This window comes from Epargyreus clarus, unplaced genomic scaffold (genome assembly GCF_041222505.1).
Source record: "Epargyreus clarus isolate Ecla_fem2 unplaced genomic scaffold, WU_Ecla_fem_2.2 ptg000009l, whole genome shotgun sequence".
Lineage (NCBI taxonomy): Eukaryota > Metazoa > Arthropoda > Insecta > Lepidoptera > Hesperiidae > Epargyreus > Epargyreus clarus.
The window spans coordinates 5,791,838-5,815,136 of NW_027332217.1; the positions used below are offsets into that span (position 1 = coordinate 5,791,838).

Genomic DNA, 23,299 nt, shown 5'->3' on the forward strand with positions numbered 1-23,299 from the left:
TAACATATTTTAACTACATCGCGTTATAAGACTATGTCAGCAACTTAGAGTAATTAATAATAATTCATCTGAGGACAGTGTTTAATTTTAATAATAACATATAATATTTATGAAACTTTTGTATATTTCATGTAGATGAAAATTGCTTTAGTCTTAATTTCCTCGCACTATTTCACATTAATTGAGCTGTTTAACTGGCGCATTTATTAAGTTACTTACGTCTCAATTTCATTTATAAATTGATTGAGTAGTGGCAACATTTTTGTCTGATTGTCAATTTCTATCATTTCATTTCGCAGTCAGCTCGCAGTAATGGATTTCGTAATCAACATCAAAACAATCAGTGTGTTTAAAATTGTGTTTAGTTTAGTTTATACGAGAATAATGCTAAAAAAATTCTCGTGAACTATTTTATAATATAAGTTACACCGTTTTGTTTACTTTTTGATCATGGCGTGCTGTAAAGAAGAGATGGAATACAACGATGCTACGGAAACATTGGCTAACACATTCGGTTCACTTTTAAGTCGCGATGTGATTTATACAATCGTGGAGAGCTGTTCAGGAGATCGTAAGTATATTGATTACTTTATGTTAAGGCACAATTTCACTGCAGAATACATTTATTGTGGTAAAGTGTATAAGTATAGGATATGCGACTGCGCCATGTTTATTGATTGATTGTGCATCCATAACTTGCAATATTGCGCCGTAACTTACAAGCATGTAGGTCTACAATGCGTCGATGCGATGTTTATAGCTAGCTGTGTTTGTATTTTTACTCTATTCAATAATTTGTTGGGGGAAGGGGTGCTTGGGAGCGTCCTTTGATGTTAAAATAGCATTGTGTTTGATTTCATAGAAAGGGTCCATTTTCCATTGTGATTGATCCTCATTGTTAGTTTTTCAATGCCGTCAATATTAACGTAATGTGATACTGTTTAAAGTAATTGATAATTACTTTTTTAGATGTATGTTTGAGTTTTGTAAATATGTTCTTTGTTATTTTTAGGATGTTTTTTGTATGTTAATTGTATTGACAAAACTTTCAGATCAAATGTAATCTTAAATTCCTTTTGCATTGCACTTAAAATATAAATTAATAGTGAGATTGCAAACTTTGTACCCATGGCAAGAGGGGCAGTTAGAGAGGTGCCCCAAGGGATTCATAAATCATTTTACATGTTAGGTTTTTAATTTGGAATGCTTAAGGAGGCAACACCAAGAAATGCAAAAAGCAGTCCTCCAAACATCACCTGCCTCCTGTGTGTTATCGTTGTTATTGGTGATGCCCTTGACAATAAGTCGAGTGAATGGGAAACTGTTTATTGGGCTTTCTATTATAGATACATGTCACTGCATAACAAAAAGTAAAACTAACTTATTAAAAACTCATAATTATTATTATTGGTTAAAATAAAATGCCTTTATTTTTAGTGAAAAGAGAGGAAGTGTATAAAATATATACTACTATATAATAATAACGAATAGTAACTCTAATGATTGGTGTACACAAAAATAATGAAAATAGAAGCTGACGTGTCCAACACGGCTTTTTGTACTCAAGGTCAAATAGACAAAAAAATTCTGCTTGTCAAATGTCTCAGAACCACCACACAAACCCAAAACCCAGACATCTGTTTGGGTTGAATCAAAAGGGCCAGTCAAAATCAAAACTACATTTTAGAGCAAAACTGAAACCTTGGTCAGGGACTCATATAGCTAATTCATCTTCATCTGCCCTCACTCATATTATCTGCCTCAATCATATTATAAGACACCATTGTTTGGGTTCTATACTCGTCGAATGATAAAAATGGAATCCTGTTACTTAACCTCCATAGTCTATCCGCTCATCACAAGGCTCTACATTCTGAACCGTAATAGATAGACACTTCAAATTTTTACAGAGTATGTATAACGGTGGCCAGCTATAATGATAAATACGACAAAAAAAAGTTGAAATTATTTCGATATTTTCATTTTAACTATTGAACCGGGTAATGGGTAGACAGTTCAAATTATCACAATACATGTACTTCAAATACTAAAAATAAAAATAAATAAGTTTTGGTGGTACGGAATCACCTGGGTGCAAGTTTGTCTTTCACTTGGTGCTTGCACTTAGCGCTTAGAACTTTCATTTCTTTGAAAGTGTGGCCTGTGTAATCTTACAAGAATTATAGTGAACATTAGTTAAATAATCACATTATTACTTGTTTATTTTGTTAATTATATGCCAAAAAAATCTTGTATAAAAAAGTTCTATAAACTTCTTTGTTGGATGTACTTTTAATATCTTATCAATATTAGTGAACATTAGTTAATGGGGAAAATTAAGTGAGTAAGCACTTAACAACTATCTTTAACAAACAATCATGCAATGACAAGAATTAATCAACTTAATCAAATTAAGTGGTCTTTGTGCAGATGACTGCTTGAGAAATATCACTGTATTTTAATTCATATTAAACTTGATTTCTTTAGCATTTTGACTTGATTTTATGTCAAGCTTTAGTAAGTAATTGTAATAGGGTTGTTTAAAGTATAACATATTACTGAAAACCCTCTTCATTAAATTATATAGACAAATTTCATGATGGGTGGTAAACTGGTGTTGTAGTTTTATGATTTTATATGTATGTCACAGCTAGCTACTTTAATAAGGGGTTACTGCCATATTTCCAAAAAAATGGATTAATAACATTTAACTGCTTGCCCTAGTAATTTAAATTTAGCATTGGATAACAACAATATACAGTGTAAACTCCATGTAACGTCACTCGATTTAACGACAAACTCTCTAAAGCGTTGAAAACAATTGGCTTAGTTGGTTTAGCTTGTATTCCATACTATGATACACTCTACATAGCATTACACCCACTCTCAATAACGACCACAATTGAGTAATAAAAAGTGAGAAAAACTGAGGATCAAGAACAAGGAGATGAAGAAGATGAGACGGATGAGCTTGAGTCTCCACAAAGCATTAAAAAAACTCTGAAAGCAGCAAAATTATTGGAAAATTACTTCCTTTGTCACCAAGATGCCTCAATATCAGAAGATATGAATAGAATAATTAAAAAATACAACAAAATTACTGGTGCAGCAAAAGACGTCAGACAAAAATAACAGACTACACGCAATGTTATCGCCATCACCCAGGGTCGACTGACAGAGAATGCCATTAGGCATTAAGTTTACCCTTTGTAACCCTTAGTTTAAGGTGTACAAAAATAAATAAATAAATAAAATAAATAAATAGCATTCAAATAAGATTATTTTTTATGTACATAACTACTACCACTAGACTGAAATAAACTTTTTCTTTTTCTAATTCTGATTTTTCTTCTCTCCATTTAATGACCACTCTCTATAACGCTATAAAATGCACAGTCCCTTCAGTGCCGTTATATAGAGTTTACACTGTATTATGTTAGTAGTATCAACAATACATTGCATAAATACAGACTTAAACCTACAAATGAGCCTAAACACATGATTAAAGTTATGCTATTATTAATTAAAAAAAATAATTGTTGATTATTAATGTGACCTGAATAAGAAATTAGAATAATTGTTAAAAATAATAAATATTTGACCCAAGATTTACTTACTTGTGTCCCATTGTTATTGTAGTCATATTTATACACACTTTGTAAGAATTTCAGGTCTATCTATTAGGATTAAGACAGGGAAAAGTTGACTGTTTTTATTCTTACATGCCTATTTGTCATTTTTCTTAAAATGTGGTAGAACTTTTTGTGGTTAGATTCCAGGGGCACTCCATTTCTACTTTATAACAGCAGTATTTTTTTACATTTACTGCACCCTTCGGTCTCCACTTAGGAGTAGCTAACTTCTGTGGCCAACTTTATGTAGGACTCTAATTCTATCAGGGCTCATGTCATGTGTGTCCCATGGGCGGCGATTTTTTTAATAAATAAATGTTTATTATTTTGTCAAAAGTAATCGAAAGGATTTGATGCTTGTGCTAGCGAATTTGATTTTTTTTTAACTTTCAAAATAATTGGATATGGGTTTTTGTGTTTTAAGTGTATCTATATTTAATCATGTACACTTTTTTTTCAGTAAATCATGCAGCAAATGCCATTATGTCAATAACAAGTGAAGAAAATGCAGGACGATCTCCAGTTCAACATTCACCCACACAAACACACCACAAACAGAGTTCGAGAAGTCATGGTCGGCCAGTTACCAAAAAATCGCCTAAAAGTAATAAGCAGTCACAATCAACATCAAAAGGAAATAATGCATCTACCAGTAATGCAAATCAAACAAATTCAAACCTGTACTCATCATACGCTAATGCCTCATCATCAAATAATAAGGGTGCAATTCCAAAGCAAACACACAAATACCCTCAAATTCTGCCTAAAAGAGCCCCCAATGGTTTTAATCTCTGGACTGACCAAGTAAGGCGAATTGTAACATATCATAATCAAGGTACAAGGACACTGATCATCATGAGGGGAGCTCCGGGTAGCGGAAAGTCATATTTGGCCCGACAAATTTTGGAAATAACAATAGGTTCAAAAGTTGAACAACAACATATATTCAGTACAGATGATTATTTTATGATGGGGGGAAATTACAGATATGATAAAACTAGGCTACAAGATGCTCATATATGGAATCAAAGAAAGGTTTTTGATGCATTAGACAAGGGTATTAGTCCTGTAATAATAGATAATACAAATGTTGAATATTGGGAAATTGAGCCATATGCAAGAACTGGAGTTTATAATGGCTATTTGTTAGAAGTAGTAGAACCTAACACCACTTGGGCAAGAAATTTGTACCAACTCGCATCCAGAAATTTACACGGAGTTCCGGCCCCTAATATTAAAAGAATGTTAGATAACATATCTACAATTCCTATATCATCTGCTACCTTAATAAGTAACTTAAAGTTAGCTTATCCTGAAAATATGAAACCACCTGTTTTAAGATGTTTACCCAAATTTCAGTCCACTGACAAGGATAGTAATCCGAGTCAAGTAAAAGAAGTACTGAAAAGTGAATCAACCGAACAATTTCCACAGGTACAGAAAACAAATATTCCTAATGAAAAATCTGAGACTAATACACAGGTGAATTTGAAAGATCAGAAAAAAGATCCCAGTGTAGTAATGGACACAACTACTCAATCCCTCAATGTAGAAAAGGAGGACAATGTTTTTATTCAAGCCATTAAGAATAATAAATCGAATGAATTGAAAAGTACTGACCTAGGAGAAAAAAATATGAAGATGAATGAGGAAAAACTTCTTACGAAAAAAGTAGAAAATCTGGCCATAGATAGGGAAGAAAATATAAACCACTATGGTGAAGTTAAAGTAAGTACTGTAAAAATTCCACAAAGCAATAGTGCAAACTCCATTGACAACAGTAATAGTCTCTTCCAACAATCTAAATCTACAGAGAATGTTGATGATGCAGTGCTTTTGAAGGAAAGTACTAACTTCCAAACAACAAAAAGTATCGATTTAAAGGGAGAAGAAGTAAAATTTAGGAACCAGTTGGAGGAATTTGAAAAAGTTGAAAATGCATGGGATAACGGCGAGGCTTGGGAAGAAGATAGTAAAGCAGTATCTACGGCAACTGAACCTAAAATTAGTTATGATGCCAAACCACCTCGGAAGAGGAAACCTTTGGACAAAGACAATTCCTTATCAAGTTTCACTAGTGAGAATGATTGGAAAAAATTAAGCATGTATATGCCGTCGTGGTCTGATAATAATACACTGTGTTTAGAACCTTCTAAACACGTTGTTGAGACTAAATCAATAGGAACATGTGTGGAAGTTGGAGATACTGAAATTTCAAGGAATCAATACAAAATTATTTCTACTATAGCAAGAGATATAAACATTAACTATATACCTTATTATAATGAAAAAATACCTGAAAACCGTATGCTTGATAAAAGTAGCATGACTAATGAACCCACATCTATAGTAGGGGCTTACAGATGTAAAAATGAAGAAAAACATTTTATTCGCTTTAGGAATATGTTTAAAAATTTGAATAAGGAAGACCTTAAAGATATTTTCGACAAATGTTGTGGTGATGTCAATTGGGCAGTAAGCATTGTTTTAGATGACATGGCGAATAAGGAAATTAAAAGCATTTCAGTAGATGAACGTTCAGATACCGAAGACGAAACTGATGAACCGTGCGAATGCACAGCACATTATGATATTATTCCAGATAACACACCATCCATTACATCAGGAACACAGGATGAACAAGTTTTAGATAGTATGCCTAGTACTTCTAGTGGTAATGATTCATTTAATTTAATCAGAAAACAAAAGAAAGAGTTCCCATTATCTGATACGTCGCTAGCCCTGAAACGCCAAATAGAACAAAACATTGTTATATCTGATCAATTTTATTCCCAAGAATGTTTAAAAGTAAGAAAAATGCGCCGTGGAGAATTAGATGGTGATGTCAGTACTAGCCAAATAACATATACAGCAAATGACATGCAAAACATAAACTACTCGGATAATACAGAACTAATTCCTATCAACAGATTAAATAGTGATATTGCTGATAAGGACAGTGCTCTAAGTACATTAGACTTACCTGACACTGAATATGAAAGCGATGAAGACTTATGTTTGAATGAAGTAGAAAAAACTGTAAACATTAATTTAGGACGGGAATTCTTAAATCAGTTGGACACACTGTTTGGAAGGGGAGATATGGTTTATTCCGATAATATAGAACCAAGAGTCAATATGCCACTTTCTATACTGAATGAAATAAATGCTTTGTGGATGGAGTCATTAATGCACCAATTGGAGGCTGAATCAAAGTGCCACGAGGAGATGATTAAACAGGATGAACAATTGGCAAGGTCAGTGGTATTTCTAAAATTTATATTTTTTATTATTTAATACAATATTATACCAAATATTGTAAATACATATAATAAATACATTTTGAAGTTGGTAGAACCCATTGTGGTTCGACTCCGGCGGCACCACCGCTACACCTATTACTGCCTTGCGCTGCTGTGTTCCGTTTTGAAGGGTGTGGTAAGGGAGACATACTTTTCCGAGGCGTTCCAGCTTAGTCCTGAGGGGTAGCGGCGCATCTGTGGCCGACCTCAGGTAGGAATATCTAATCCTATCTGGGGGTAGTAGCCACTTACCATCAGGTGGACTGCATGCTCGTCTGCTACCTATATTTAAAAAAAACATGTATATTTGTAAAAGGTGATTAATGATAATATTCTGTTCTTGTTTCTGGATAACAGGGAAATTGCAATGAAACAAGCAGAGGTAAGTCAAATGGGAAAAGAACCGGAGGTTCCTGATTTTAAAGAAATTATGGATATGGAATTTGCATTATCATTATATCACAAGGATTGTAATGAATGGAAAAACGAAAAACCAAAGGACTTAGCTACAATGCTATCTACACAGAAGTTACATAATCTGTTTCCTGAAATACCCCCAGCTGATTTAGATGAAATACATAATGCACATAATTATGACTTTCAGAAAACTGTGAAGGTAAATAGAATTTTACGTACTTTCTATAGTCTTACGTCAATCACATACACACGTTACGGCGTCGAACCATGACAATTTTTGACGTCGTTTTGCTATGCGATGCCTAGTCGTGAAAATCTACGACGTAAAAAAACGACACGACTACCGAACTTGTCATGTATAGCTGCCGTATCGTGTATGTCTTAGCCCTTACGATGGCTGCCTATTGGTTACATAGGTTTAACTTGCATTTCTAATACTGAAGGATAGAAAAGAAGTCATGCCCTTATATGTCCAAAGCTGGGCAGATTTAATTTTATTATAATTATTTTTCATATAGTATTTGCTTAATCGTGTCACTCATAATAAAGAGAATCTTAGTATTCTTAGTATCTTACCGGTCTAGCCATGCCCTTACAAAAATCAATACTTGGAGCTCATCTACTAGTTAATTTAAATGGAATATCAACTACGCCATAACCTAGTTTCTGGGTATAAATTTGTTCAGTCTGTTGCAAGAAGGAAATCATTGTGCATTAAAGATATCGTACGTTAGTTACTTGGAACTATTTTTGGGTGAAAATTTTCCCAAAAAAAACTAGACAGAATTTCAAAGAGCATTTTTATTTTTTCTCTATTAGATACATAAGCGTTTAAGCTTGGAAATATCAGTTACTTTTTTCGGTTTTGCCTTTCGTTGCCATAATTATAGAGGCAAGATGGCAAATGAGTAATAGTTGGACATACCACAATTATTTTCAGGTCGTGTTGAGAGCAACTAATAGGAATGATATAGTCGAGGAAGAAAATGGCGTTAATAAGTTTGTGATGTCAGAAGAATTAAGACGACAAGAGAAATTTTTGGCAGAAGAAAAGGAAGTATGTTAATTATGATGATTTTTTACTTATATAATAATTAGTTTAATAGACCATATACTATTATTACAAAAAATAAATAAAGATAATACAATAAAGATTTATATATCCATATCATTATATTTTACGTTGGATGTTGGATACCCGCTGTGGCAACATTTTATGTGCTTCCATGCTTTAGAAGGCATTTTAAGCCTTAGGATGGGGTTTTTATTGTAGTATAGTAATTAGCAAACCTCGCCTGCCTTTATATTTTGAAAACATTTGGCTCGGATAACCCACTAACTGCCCTCCAACAATATAAAAAAAATCATTTCTTTTCCAGGCGTCCTCTTGGGGGAGAGATCTGCACCCACCATACCATAAAAACCTGACATCAGTATGATTAACATTGTTTTAATACACATTTATTTTGCAGAAACTTAGTGACATGATGAAATGGCCAGCGTTACCGAGTAAAATATCATTGGATATAGTGGGAAAATATCGTCAAATAGCAACAGCACATTTCGAAAAGCGACTTATGTAAGTAATGTATAACTGTATAATTATGTCGGCGTGTATAGTCCGCGCCAAACTGCTAGTCCGCTAGAAACGAGTCGCATCGCAACAGCAAATTGTAGATATTAGCGGGACGAAGACAGCGCGGGCCCCCCTCCTCGGAACCCATCGTTGCCTGATATCGCCTGCGGGAACATAGCGTAGTTAGTCTGCCCTTACGTTACGGAGTATATGCTTACTAAACCTGCGCAACAACTTCAGAGCGGACTAGAAGTTTGGCGCGAACTATACTGCAGTTTTCATCATATTATCAAAATATGTCAAAATACGATAGAACTTGTTTATCATGATGCCATACAAGTATGAGTAAGGGGCATGGAAAACTTGTATAGATCTCTCTGCCTAGCTTTTCAAAATGCATGTTGAATTGTAAATTTCACTTTTTGACTTTGAACGTATTTTAAAAATATTATTTATATGAGTTACCTAGACTATAAACTTCATGTTTATTGTACATTTACAAAAAATACATTTTCGATATGATATGATACTATCTTGACATGTTTTTTAGAACGAGAATTCTTTTTAATTGTACTTTTAATAATCTGATTTAAATAGCTACAATACATTACTTTTATGTATATTTTTATGTTCTCCAAATAAAAGGAAATAAGAGTAATATTATTTTTGAATGGATTTTCTTGTTGAGCACTTAAGTATTGTATAGTTTTCAAGTAGTCTGCAATATTAGCAAATATTTGCTCATAATACTTTGAGCATTTTATATTACTTTTTAAGGCATATTAAATTCACGTAAGTCATAAGGTATATGTTACATAATAAATGTGAAATAAATGTCGCATTATGCACGTGGGACTGAAACACATGTGCAATACCGCATAATAATGCGGTAGGATATAATGATGTCTTGAATAAATAATATATTTCGATCATGATACTGAGTCATGTGGCTACCATGCATTTAATGGGTTTAGCATTGACCTTACCTTACCATGCTTCTTTGCCATAAATAAATAATCTACCCTTTACGGACTTGGCTGTATATCTTCGATTATTCTTCGTCGTGTTCACAAATGTGTGAGAAGTCTTCTTGTATAAAGCCTACTTAGTGTTTTTAAAATCAAATATTATGTTTGTTATATTTTAGAGTTTGCGTTCTTTACATTTTTATATTCTTCCTCAAAAGGTATGCAAAATTGTGTCATTTTGTAAAATTCATTTAATTCGTTCGACACAAATAGCGCCAGAGGTTTTTTCAATATACTTTTCAACAAATTCCAGGGTCTGCTTATTGAAAACTTTTCACTGGGTATTTCATTGATTTTATTGGGCAAGCTTATTGAAAACTTTTGCATTGAGGCACTAATGTGTTGATAATAATACGACTATGAGATTTAAAGACTATAGAGCCAGTAATGGGGGAACACCTGGGGAAATTCCGCCGCTTCAGCTATTTCTAGCGGGAAGAGATTTGCGTGAAAAGGAAGGGTGTGGACGCCGACTGACGGTTTCGTTCTCAGGAGTAGCACTTGTTAACTGTTATGGCTCATTTTCATTGGTCGATAACTCGGTCGATAAACATGCGGGGCGTCCCCGAATACGGTATAACAACTAGTGAAAGTGCGTCGTCAATATATAGTCGATATACAGCATGCGGGTGCTCCCCGCAAGCGGCCTCAACAACCAATGAAATTCGTCGGTTGTGCGGTGAGGAATATCAAACATCCCGCATGCGGGCGTCATCGACTAATGAAAACGGTTACCGCATGCGTAACATATGGCATGCTTAAACAGAAATCTCCCGTACCCCGAACGCGGGCTCTAACGACCAATGAAAATGAGCCATTACAGTCGTGAGTTTTGCACAATGAAACGCAGAGATGATTTTTACACACACCGTATATTGCACGGGCAGCGTAACGTCCTACACCGTCTCTCAAATGTCCTTTAATAATCCTCTACCCTATTTATATAATTTTATCATTGAGAGTCAAATATCGACTAATTACATTTAAAATTACTAAAAAATAAATAAGAATGCTAATTACAATTACAAAATAAAAAAAGAATGCTAATTAATAATTATAGTAATAATCACAATGTAAATATGTAATAATGTAAAAATCGAGTATAATAAGCCTTATCCGTTGTAGGTCTATTGAGTAGTTGGTAACAAACTCGTTGGTAACAGACTGCAGATAGAACTCCTATATGGGTTGATTACAGAAGTTCATGAGCGGCAGTAACCAGTAACCATCAGTTGGACTGCATACTCGTTTGCAATCGTGTAAAAACACCAAATATTCACATCACCATTCAATGTTTTACAGAAGTTACGTGAAGGCTGCCGACTTCTTGAACCAGGGCATGCTGACAGTTGCCAATTACTACTCCGATATCGCTACTTTCCACACAATGAAGTACGAGCAAGCCCAGAGTGTTGCCGCTGCCACACTTATGCAAGTAAGTTGAAATTATATCACATATTACAAATATTACATAACTGCAACAAATCTATTAACCTGAATGATGCTGATATGAATTCGATCCTGTAGTTGCTACTTATGATATACACAGGATACAATGTTTCTATTTATACTATCACCGATGTTTAAAAACAATGTTGAGGGCATTTAATATGGATTTTGTTGAACCCTGGAGGATACATAATATGTTTAAGTTAACCAAAAAAACTAGCTTTGCAATTTATAAATGGTTGTTTTTTTGTGCCAATTTAATTTTAATGTGTGATTTGTATCTGAAACTATTTTACAGTTCCATGCTTCAAAATGCGTGAATGCTTCCACCTTGGATCTGCATTACCTTCGAGTGAACGAGGCCAAAGAAGCTCTCGATATGTTCCTGGACTCCCATATACAAAATCTCAGAGAGAAAAACATAAGGAAGAAGCTTGCATTGTTTTTCATTACCGGGAGAGGCCTACACAGCCAAGGAGGTCCTAAAATCAAACCGGCTGTGAGGAAGCGACTTATGGAGCGCGGCTTGATGTACGTATACAAGGAAAATATTGTTATGTATTTCTGAAATTAATAGTCCCCTAGAAACATTTTTTTAGATTAACAAAAGACAGTTTTCAACTTATTCCTCACAACTTAGTGCTATAGTTCTGGAGTAAATTTTCTTATGCGAAACCACCGGGATTGGGATTTTAAACATTCATAGTTCTGTAGATACATCCTAGTCATTACAAGATCACAGTTTTCAATTCATTTCAAATTTAGTACTAGATAGTATGACATTCTTGAAATTAAATTGTATAATACTAATGCCTTATCACACATAAACATTACTATCGATACATTGGCACTACAAGTATATTTGACCCGCTAATTATCATGTTGCAAATGTCATGTAACTGCTAATCGCATTTTTGGTATTAAATTGGCACCGTTTAATTTTTGTTAAAGAATTGTGATGTGAAATGTTATACTTAAAAGAATACATTTTTTAATATTAATTCTATCGTTTAAAGTGGCAAATCTGAATGTAAATAATCTAGAAGGACGTTGAGTGGTGTCATTTTAATTTCAAAGGTGCGTTTACTCTGTATAATCTTACATTTTACTGCTTTTACATTAGCTTTTCATTATTTACAGCTGTAGCGAACGCAATCCAGGGCTGCTTACTGCTAAAGTTTGTGCTGGGGACGTATTGTCGTACCAGATTGCCTAGCATCAGCTTCCAGGGGCAACCCTGGCGTCAGTGCAAACTTGCGTAGTTTCCGGCTCCTTCCGCCGACAACCGCGCAATGCGTTAGATTATTATAATACGCTCCAAAGGACAATATTTCGTGTAGCTGATACATTCGTAACTGTAACCAAGTATACAGTTATGCTCCATTATGCTAATGGTGTTCCCGTTTACGTCGACGCTGTGCATCTCCTCACGAGAGATCTGAGCACCAACAGTGTACGTGTGTACAAATTTTTCGTTGACTCGTCTCATATGGAGTAGTTCGGTGTTTAGTGTTAAGATGTAAATAGTGAAGATCGGTGTTTTAAGATTATCTATACGGTTACGTTGAATGCTGGATAATTTTATTTTTTTACTTTGCGATAATAAACCACTTTAGATTTTATAATGTAAATAACAACTCGCCTAATATTGTACGTTTGGGTCCAAAAAACTCACTTATGTGTTTTACCTGATACCTATACAATTGTTTTATACATTTGGCACCTGTACACACGTACACTATTTTAAATATTCACGTATATTCCCGTAATAATTACATTTAAGTGAGCTTTTTACCCCTTAGCGTGATGCCGCAAATGAGATCGTCATTGAAATGTTGGTAACGTCTGATTGGAACATAAACTGTTTATAATAACAATTAACGAATAATTCGCCTTATAGGTATATGACCTTTTTATTATAACTTATAACGAAGAACAATACCCCTAATACATTTTTCGGAGATTTACTTTTTAATATGAAAACGACTAAAGGTTCAAATTTGCACTTTTTAATACAATTATTAACATCGACGAGACTTGTCTTGTGATATATGATAAATGGCATTTATGAGACTGATAAGTATCTTTGTAAGATGACGATGCGGTATGCGAACCGGTGAAGATTCACTGAGTGATATCTAATATGCTTTTGTACTGTTTGGTATGTTTGTATGAAAATCACTACTCTCTATTTTTACTTCACGCGATTCCTTCTGTAAAATAAGATTCCTACCAATTTTAGAGCTGTCTATACTTTCTAAGTATTCTACGTCTTCATTTTATGTACATGGAGTCCCAATGTCTACATTTAAGTACTTGTAATAAATGTTTAATTTTAAGAAATATCAGTACAATGTTTTAATTTAGTACAATCAACATCAAAAGCCTTAATGATTACTTTGGTGCATTATTTAAGCAATTATACCCTGTAATAAGTATTTTATTTGTATTTATAAATTAATACGTATTTTATACAAATATACGAATGGGTTACAATGTTGAATAGTTTGAGGAATATCTCGATTTCATCGTGGGAGGGTCGATAAAAATAACCAGTAGTATTTTCATATGTAAGAAGAATGATTCTTAGTACAATCATTACTAACGCAGTGTTTTGACACAGTGAATACCGTTTAGTCTTTTCCACTAAAATTATCCATGTTACGGATTCAGCGATATATAGAAATGACGATGGTATATTTGAGGCGTGAGTGCTGGTTTTTAGCACTGAAATTAAATGAACACAAAAAAATCTGACACTAATACTTTCCCCGTAATTTCCAACCTTTTAATTTAATTTAGGAGAACAATCTAAAAGATTGAATTCATTGATATTTTCGAGATGTGCGCGTCATAAGTAAGTTGATAACACTGGGGTTTTTGTATATTGGAATTGGTTCATTTTGCCGAATTCCGCTCATAGTAGAAAACCTCTGGCGTCATGCAAATGTAATTGTAAAATTTACTCTTGATATTGTATAAAAATATTTACCACCATGCTGTCAAGTTCGAATTTAATGTTGACGACATATGAAAAAGAAAGTAAATATTGATAAGAAAAGTTTATCATCCACTTTTAATGTTGACTGTACATACATGTCTATGTTGCTCAAAGTTTTAGTTGCTCAAGACAATAAATACAAAAGTAGTTATAACTTTGTGTTATTTTTGTTAACAATAATATAATTTTAATTTAATATAATTCCGACACATACCACCTCGCTTTTTTATATCTAAATAATAGCTTTTTAAGGTCGATCCATATGTAACTGATTTTTAGTGTGATATTTCTGCGCAATAATATATACTACGATATAAATGTTATTGTATCAATCAGAAACTTGCAGTATTATTATAAGAACATTATTTTTTAATTCAATGCAGTTACGTTCCTAATCAATGAACTGTCATTGTTTATATTTTAACTTTACTATGACTAAAGGTTTTGATTGATACATTTGGAACTCGGAATATGAAGCGACCTTTGTAAATATGTACATATTGAAGTAGATTTAGACTAAGTTCGGTGTCTGTGATTATAAAATGGTATTATTTGTACCCAAAAATGAGAAAAAAATATATGTTTAATGTAAGCTCTAGAAATATATTCTTATCAACTTTTATTGTTCTATTATAATTATAACAAATTTAGTAGTGCTAAATTATTTCAAATGATATTGATATACTTTTGGAGGATAAAAGTGTATAATTAACCATGTGTGGTTCACTCAGTGACACAAATGTGATCGCCCGGGTCTGCGGTAATGGTGCTATATCTATATAGCAGGGGTAATTGAAGGATAAAAGTGATTGGAATTAACGTGTGTGATAATGAATGTGTCTAACAACGATAAATTGGATATTGAACGATAAACTGATTAATAGGCGTTCACAGTGTGTGCATTAAAAGATTCGAGCTTTGGAATCGAATTTTACCAAATACTTACTGATCGGGTAAAACTCGATAGCTACTGAATAAGCTTACATCACCCTTATAAGTAAGACGACTTGCCAAATACGTGAAAAAGGGTCCAAATGCAAGGCTTGGACTTTATTCAGGGACCCTGAAATGGTTTCCAATCTTTTCTCTAGTCGCCAATAATTCAAGTAAAGGGCTCCTTCACACTAGCGTTTTTTCAGTATAGACGTTTAATGGACGTCTGCGGAACGCCATGTACAATGTCGCGTATACGCGGCATTAGCGTAGGGTCATGTAAATTCGAGTCCAAACACGAGACGTATAACCGCACCCGCTAATAAGTTCAGTAGCATAAATCACTTCATTTCATTTCATTTCAATATCGATTTTGTACATCGAAAAGAAAAATAATTTTGATTTCTTCTTTGTTGTGTACCTGTATCCACGGAACGCTTACACTGAAGAAACGCCAGCGTGATAATAAGAAATGAAGGATTCTCTTTGCTACTAAATGCTATGAATATTAGACAAGAATACATTATTCGTTATATTTTAATAACGATACACGATAATACGGCTTAAACGCCTTTGACGAATCAACTCGAGTCAAATTATATTTTACTAAATGTCTATGCCTACTATGGATACTAGAGCGGAGCGTGTGATTTCTATATCCGTCTGCTGCTTTATTAAAATACAACATCGGCTATAGATAATGTTTAAAAGGGGAGTGAGTAGTGAAAATATATTAATAAAAAATATATATTAAGTAATATTATAAGTCGATTGCGTTCAAAATTAATGAAAGTGGATATAAAATAAAATGAAAATTATATTATAACAACTGAAAATAAATTAATTCTCAACATGTTACTTGATACACTATAAAAATATATAAAAAACTCAAAACAATGAATCATATGTTGGTAATATGGCATAACTGGATTATCTATAAAAATGCATATTGATAAAAAACAGATGTACATAGAAATCATGCAGTAAGATGTTAGATTTTAATTATTATATCTATTCTATATATTTACGAATTCCTAAGCTGATATTTTTCGATGTCTTAAATTATTCGGTAGAAATATTTCATGTGCTTTATATGTCAGTTACTCCGTTATTACTAATTTATCTTATTCGTCATAAGACGGCAACAGCTAAGTTTAGGGTTAAGTCTTAATACCCTTACGTGAAGGGCTTTTTTGTTGAGTAGTTTTACCCTTATTTGGGATAACTAGTTGTAATGTCGAGCATTTTGCCGATTTGTAAAACAATGATGGAACAGCGCATACGCAAATCAAATTATTGCTGTCTTAACAACAGCTCAAGAAAATAACATTAGTATATTATAAAAATTCATAAACTTTTATGGATCTTTATATTAATATAATATTGTTAATATACATACCATATAAAAATCCATACACATTTATGGATTTTTATATGATAAGTCTATGAAAATCTGTAGATTATTATGATTCGAGAAAACCATATAAGATACAGATTTAGTTTTATGTCTGCATATGGAATTAAATTTTATGTATGTTATTTTGTGTATTATCAAAATTATTTATCGTTGATTTTGTCAGAATTCGAACTTATTCGGACTACGTATTGTGTTTGTTATTAAATGTAAAAAAAAAACTATTTGTTATTTAATTTTATGTTCAAGAAATTATGTCTTGTTTTTTATTTCAATGATAAACTAGTTATAACTTGTCGTACAATTGTTTCAGTAACTTTAGATAAGATTAATCGTTTCGTTAGAGATTGGGTGTGTGTGGGTATTGTTTAGTCGAGAGCAATGGTATTTATATTTTTTAAGAGGGGAATTTCCGACAATCTATCATAAGCAATGTATTAAGTACAGATGTATACATTGGCATAGCGTGGTTATCGTGACGGAAAATACTCTATTTTAGGAATACACCCTTGTCCATTCGTGGAATATAAGTAAAAAAGGTTGTAGCTAAATCAACCATGAGGGCCATATAATATTCAATTAAGTTAACATTTATCTTTATGAATATATTAACTTAACAATAAATTTATTGGGGTTGATTATGATTGGCAGCCACGGATTCCTATTTTCCAACATTTTCAACTTACTGAGTTTGTTACCTCCTGTGGTCGTTTTGCATGTAGCGAGGCACATATCACCCGAGCAATGGCTGTTTTATTACCAAGCCGTAGAAATATTTGCATATCTTCAAACCATACTGATCTTTTTAATATGAAACGTGTTATCTTATTAATTCCACTATAAATCACTATCCAGTCTCTAAAGAAACGATTTGCTGTAGTGGTATCTTTAATCATAGTCTTAAGATGTAGTTTTTGTGTCTAATTGATGTTTATAAATGTTCCATACGAATAAATGTACACCCAACAAGCTTTATATAATACGTACAATACGAAAAAACGTCATTAGTTATACGCTTGTTGTCAACAGCACAATTTACAAAATTATATGTTAGCAATAAATTTAACAATAATTCAGAACAAATATTGTTAATTTAGGTGTATACATACATATCTTTGCGACAACTTTTTTCTTATGTTTACGGAAACTTCACTACAAATACTGCCTAAATTTTAAATTATCAATTATTAAAGTACAACACAAGTTCCGAACTATAGAATATTAATGGGCCACGATGTAAAAATACAGTGTGTACTGAAACTTACTCTTATACACTTATTGATTTCTTTTCGATAAAAAATATTTTAAAATATACCTCCTTAATAATAAGGTTAAACCAATTACTATTTTTAGTGTTATACCTTTTCAAAATTGTCGTGGAATATTTTGTCTACTGATTTTATTGATGGTAATCGAAAGATACTGACGTGACTACTGTTGCTATGCGTTTGCACAAATAAGCGGGCACCAGCGACGTGAAACATTAGCTAAACAATTTAAGTATAGCATGTAATCTGTTTTATCTACCTTTTTCTAAAAGTCCTGTCGATTGATTCAGCCAAATTAGACCGTTATACAATTTGCAAAAAGGGGTTTTTCCCAATATAAAGTTTTTATATCCTGTAAAAAGCATAATATGACAATTGGTATATAAATATTATTTTTATACCAATATAATAAATATTTTGAAATATCTAGATAGTTTGCTACGTATTGATTCTCCTCTATTCTCCATCCAAACTTATAACATTTTGTCCATATTGGACCACGTCCAAAGTGTATATTACTTTACTTGAAATCAAGCTGTTCTCATGTTGAGAAATAGTATAAAAATAAAGATTTTTAATTAAAGTTATTTTGTTCACGAACAAAATATAGTTTCATGTGCCTTGCTTATTTTAGAAATAAACTTTAAACCTCTCGAGTCCGTTAATTACACCATACGTCCAATGTTTATTACATAATTAGTATTATAGTACACATGTGAACGTTTCGTGGTCACCTCATTGATCTTTGTCGATTTAAGAAGTAGATTTAATGTAAGATTATTGTGTAACTTATGTACGGTGTCGTCGATTCTTATGTATGGATCGTTCGTAGTACGATATTAAGTGTCTAAATGTAACTCGATGTTCCTTTGGACAGTCAAATTACCCACACTTAATAGCATGGTAAGTATATTCATAGGTGATACCATCAACATCAAAAGTGTTTTAATTTACGTTGAAACGGCCTAATTGACACTAGGAGATTGTTCAATTTTTTTTAATTTATAAAAATGTTAATATGTACCGTATATAAAATTAAATAGTACCTTTTACGATTCACTTTTGTGGAAATATACAATAGTAAAATAGTATACACGCTTTTGATGTTGATTGTACTTCAATTTTTTCGACTTTCTCAATGTTCAGTAGTGCTTATACTAAGTAGTTGTATACGGATTTATATGTAATGTAGTGAAGCTTATGAAGGGGTTATGCATGAAACCCTTCAATTAAGCGATGGAAGACAAGATTATTAATGTAGTCATTCGAGTTATTGATTTGTGATGTCTTTGCTGTATAATGCAGGCAAAACAATTAGAGATTTCTTAAATGATATAATAAAAGGTATACTAAACATCTGGTATAAGTTCGGGAAGATATCATCAATAAAGATAGTTTTGATTGCTAGCGAATGGTCCGAACCATTCGGTGTGTAGTCCTCTACCATCGGTGTGTAGTACTTGTAACAATATATAAATCTAATAATAAAATGTTCATTAAAATTTTAGACTATAGTACAAATTTATAAAAAATTGTTTCGCATGCATTAAACAGCAAATTGCTCAGCTAAAGCACAATAATTAAAGTAAGCTTGTTTCATCATTATGCACGACATGGCACGATAAAAGACGATGACATTTTGGAATTTCATATATTCTTTTTCACGGAATCAGACCGTAAAGTAAGAATCAATATGTAATAAAGACTGTCTATCGTTCTAAATTAAACTTCGAACCCATGAAATTTTAATAGGCCTATGACACGAGTGGCAAATCCATTGATATATAAGATGAACGTTCGTACGATGCGCGTTGGGGTTGTGATCGTATACCAAGTCGTGCATAATGTAAAAACGCCATTAAACTTACAGTAAATTGTAACCGTATCTTATATTACCTATTTAAAAATAGTAAGTATAATCAAAATGTATTATTCCTAAGCCAGGCTGCTACGTTAGTACGCTTTATAGTTGCTTCCACTTTATAATTTATTTAGTTTCAGTTTTGTTTTCCAGATGTTCGGTCCCGAAAATTAAAAGGCAGGATGGTTAAGCACCATAAGATAGTTTTAAATTCTGATTATAAAGCCTGTATAATACTGTCATTTGCGGTTTTAGTAAAATTGTTAAAAAGCCAAACGCGGTTCTTCTTATCTTACGGCAATGAAATGAAAAGTAGGAGGGAAAAATAAATGTGTGAGGAAAGCTTATTAAAAATTGGAATTATAATGACTGTATCATACGGACCTTATAGATTGGTGGTTAGATTTAAGATGGAAGGATTTAAGATTTTTAGTCAAACCAAAGAAGATTGTTGTTAACATTTTAATTTATATCCTTAAACATAAAAGAAATAATTGTTAAGTTTAGCAACGATACCATATCTACTTTGTACGGGTGTGTTGCCATATTTCAGAATATTAACATCTATTATAATGCAATATGTCGGTTAATAAAAAAATGTCGTGTAGAAACGTCTTCAAAAGACAAGTTTTAATACTAACATTATAATTTTTCATCAGGCAAAGCATTCCAATTTAGTTCTATAGGTACTATGCCCAACCTCCGGTTAGATTCCAATTTTAATCAGGTTCAGTTATGGACCTTAGTGACATTATATGACATAATTACTTTCACAATTCCTAACAAATTGCTACTTTCATTACAAAAATATTCTCTCTATTTTATAACCTTCCATTCTTTCCATCTAAAGCCTAATTCTTTAGATTATTTGTGTTGCTTTTATATTATTTGAGGTATTAAAATGATATAAATTGGAATCAAGGATTTTATGTCTCGTTTTTACGTCGGAGGTAATTAAGACAAGAAAAAGTTACTATTAAGTTTTTGTGATTGGACGCTGACAGCCCGTTATATTTCTCTGCGTATGGGCAATAATTCTAGACACTATCCATCACTAAATAATAAAGCAAACAATAATAAGCAGTATTTTCATTTCCGACGCATATTCTGGACGTAAAATTCTGATTGGAGTGTAAAACATTTCAATGTTTTAAAATTAAGTTTTGAGGATAAATGTTTGAATATGGATACATGATTTGAAAATTTAAGAATTTAAGAAAATAAATATTTTAAAGTATTCAATACGACAAGTGAGGTGTAATCATGTTGAACTGGATTAACTGGAACAACACTCTCTATTGACTGAATAAACTCACTGAAAATTTAAGATGATTAAAGGTGAAAGTAATAAGGTTATACATAAATATAATTAAAATGATGATCAACGAACAAATGATGTGTAGGTATGTGTGAATTATTCATGTGTATTCAGTTTATAGAGGGTTTTGTCGAGGTTCTTAAGGTTTTACACAAGTACCTCATTCACCCTCTTCGCTAACCTTGTACTTTTTGGACTTTTAAAAGTTTCAATAACATTTTAATCCTCATTCTTTCCTAATATAATGGTAATAACGGCTAAAAAAATGTGTGATTGAAAATAAAATATGGTGCTTGTGGAAAATGCCTGTATAGATTGCGTAAGATTTTTTTATGGATCATAATCCAAGATTTTGAAAGTTATACTTCTTAGTTTATTTACGGGTTACCTTTTAGGTTTAAAAGTTTGAGATTAATTTATTGTAAAGTTTTAATTTTTGAATGAAGTATTTTGTATTGCTCACCTACTTGTATGTGTCAAATTTGATGTCGTAGTAGTGTCAATTAAAGGACAAATAAAATATTAAGTGTGTAGAATAGTTTTTTATTTAATATCCTAATAGCTGTCCCCAAAATACTTCATCATATTCTAAAGGATACATAATGAGGGATGAATAGTCAGGGAAGCTATTCTCAAACCTCGACTACATAATTTTGCAAAGTTTCATATAAATCAGTTACACATGTAAATTATTTAAGGCAGAAATAAGTATGACGGTGTGATTGGTTATTTCAGATATTAGGTTACATATAATATTGCATAAGAGAAATGGAAGAATTTATGTATGCAGATCAGGACAGTTATTACCTACACATGATCTTATCGCAGTGGATAAAACAGGTGATATTTAACCGACGACTGGTCGGTACAACTTTTTAAGGCTATCTCTCATGACATTAAAGTGCTACGATATTGGGGTTCCGCATTACGCGCTGTAATTTTATTACTTTACCTGTAAGTATGTGCGTAAGTATGTAAGTGTACGTACCGACACAGCAATATCAACTTATGGTTCATGGACGCTGGCTGGTCTAAATCATAGAATTAGAAATATTTATTTCATAGTTCAACACGTTTTACGTTACCATACAATTATTTTCCTTCATCGTTAAGTAAGTGATAGTAATTGTAAAACTAACATATTGTAAATTTACATCAAAAGGTCTAAGTACTAAATGCGCCGTTAAATTATTATCCGAAAGGAACATCCCGATAACATATAGTTATTTTCCTAATGTTCTATTTACATTTTTTTTAATTTTTCCATTCCTTTTATGTCAGTGCAACTATATAAAAATATTAAATTAAAAACAAAGATGAAATAGAATAAAAAATCCCATTTAATTATTTATAAATTTTTGAGTGGAAAGTTTTCTCTATTCTATTTATTTTTATGATGTTAAAATAATACAAAGTATAGTAATAAATGTGGTCTTACATAATTTTAAAAGAAAAGTATATACTTACTTACTTAATTAAATCAGATGTTTTTCTACCAAATGAAATTAGTTTGGTAGCATAACGTTTAAATGTCGTGTTTAATAGAGTCCAGAGTTTATAGATAGATAGGTATAATAAGTGATAAGTCCCTTGTGCCTGATTAGTTAACCGTACATAATTTGGTTATAGACTTAGTTTAGCTGTTGTTTGCTTGCTTCACACTTTTTGGTCAAAGACCTTTGTAACTATACGCACAGGCGATTCAGATCCAGTTAACGATATAGGTTTTCGCCGTCTAAAACTTGCGTAAAAGTAGAGCAAGGAGTGTCTGTTCGTGTATTGGAAATCAACAAAACATTACTAAACTTTATACCTGCAGGGTTCTACCGGTTATTACCATTTACCTGTGTAGTGTAGGATAATTATGTTTTTTATAATAATCATCGAAATAAACATTGCAGTTCATTTCATTTCATTTTCATTTTAAAGTGTGATATACTTTTAATAGGGCGCGTGTATCCTTAGCCACATTGGTTTTGAATACTAGTTCACGTATTCTACTTAACCCTTAACATCACGGGCGGGGTCTGGGGAGACCCCACGCGCCTTTGTTTTGCCCGTATCTGTTTTTTAAAACAAGCTTTGTTCTTGTAATTTCGG

The 23,299-nt window shown here is 32.4% G+C and overlaps 1 protein-coding gene across 2 annotated transcripts; it reads left to right on the top strand.

Moving 5' to 3' along the window:
• Positions 1 to 289: 289 nt before the first annotated feature.
• Positions 290 to 21,735, top strand: LOC140744831 (NEDD4-binding protein 2). 2 transcript variants are annotated; one of them, XM_073076522.1, is made up of 8 exons: positions 290 to 571; positions 4,093 to 6,889; positions 7,292 to 7,550; positions 8,292 to 8,408; positions 8,824 to 8,930; positions 11,258 to 11,390; positions 11,703 to 11,935; positions 20,035 to 21,735. In XM_073076522.1, exons 1-8 carry the CDS (start codon positions 451 to 453, stop codon positions 20,069 to 20,071), a joined length of 3,804 nt encoding a protein of 1,267 aa, XP_072932623.1. In that variant the 5' UTR covers positions 290 to 450; the 3' UTR covers positions 20,072 to 21,735. The 2 variants fall into 2 exon arrangements, with proteins under 2 accessions (XP_072932623.1, XP_072932622.1); XM_073076521.1 differs by lacking the exon at positions 20,035 to 21,735 and adding an exon at positions 12,545 to 16,082.
• Positions 21,736 to 23,299: the final 1,564 nt, after the last annotated feature.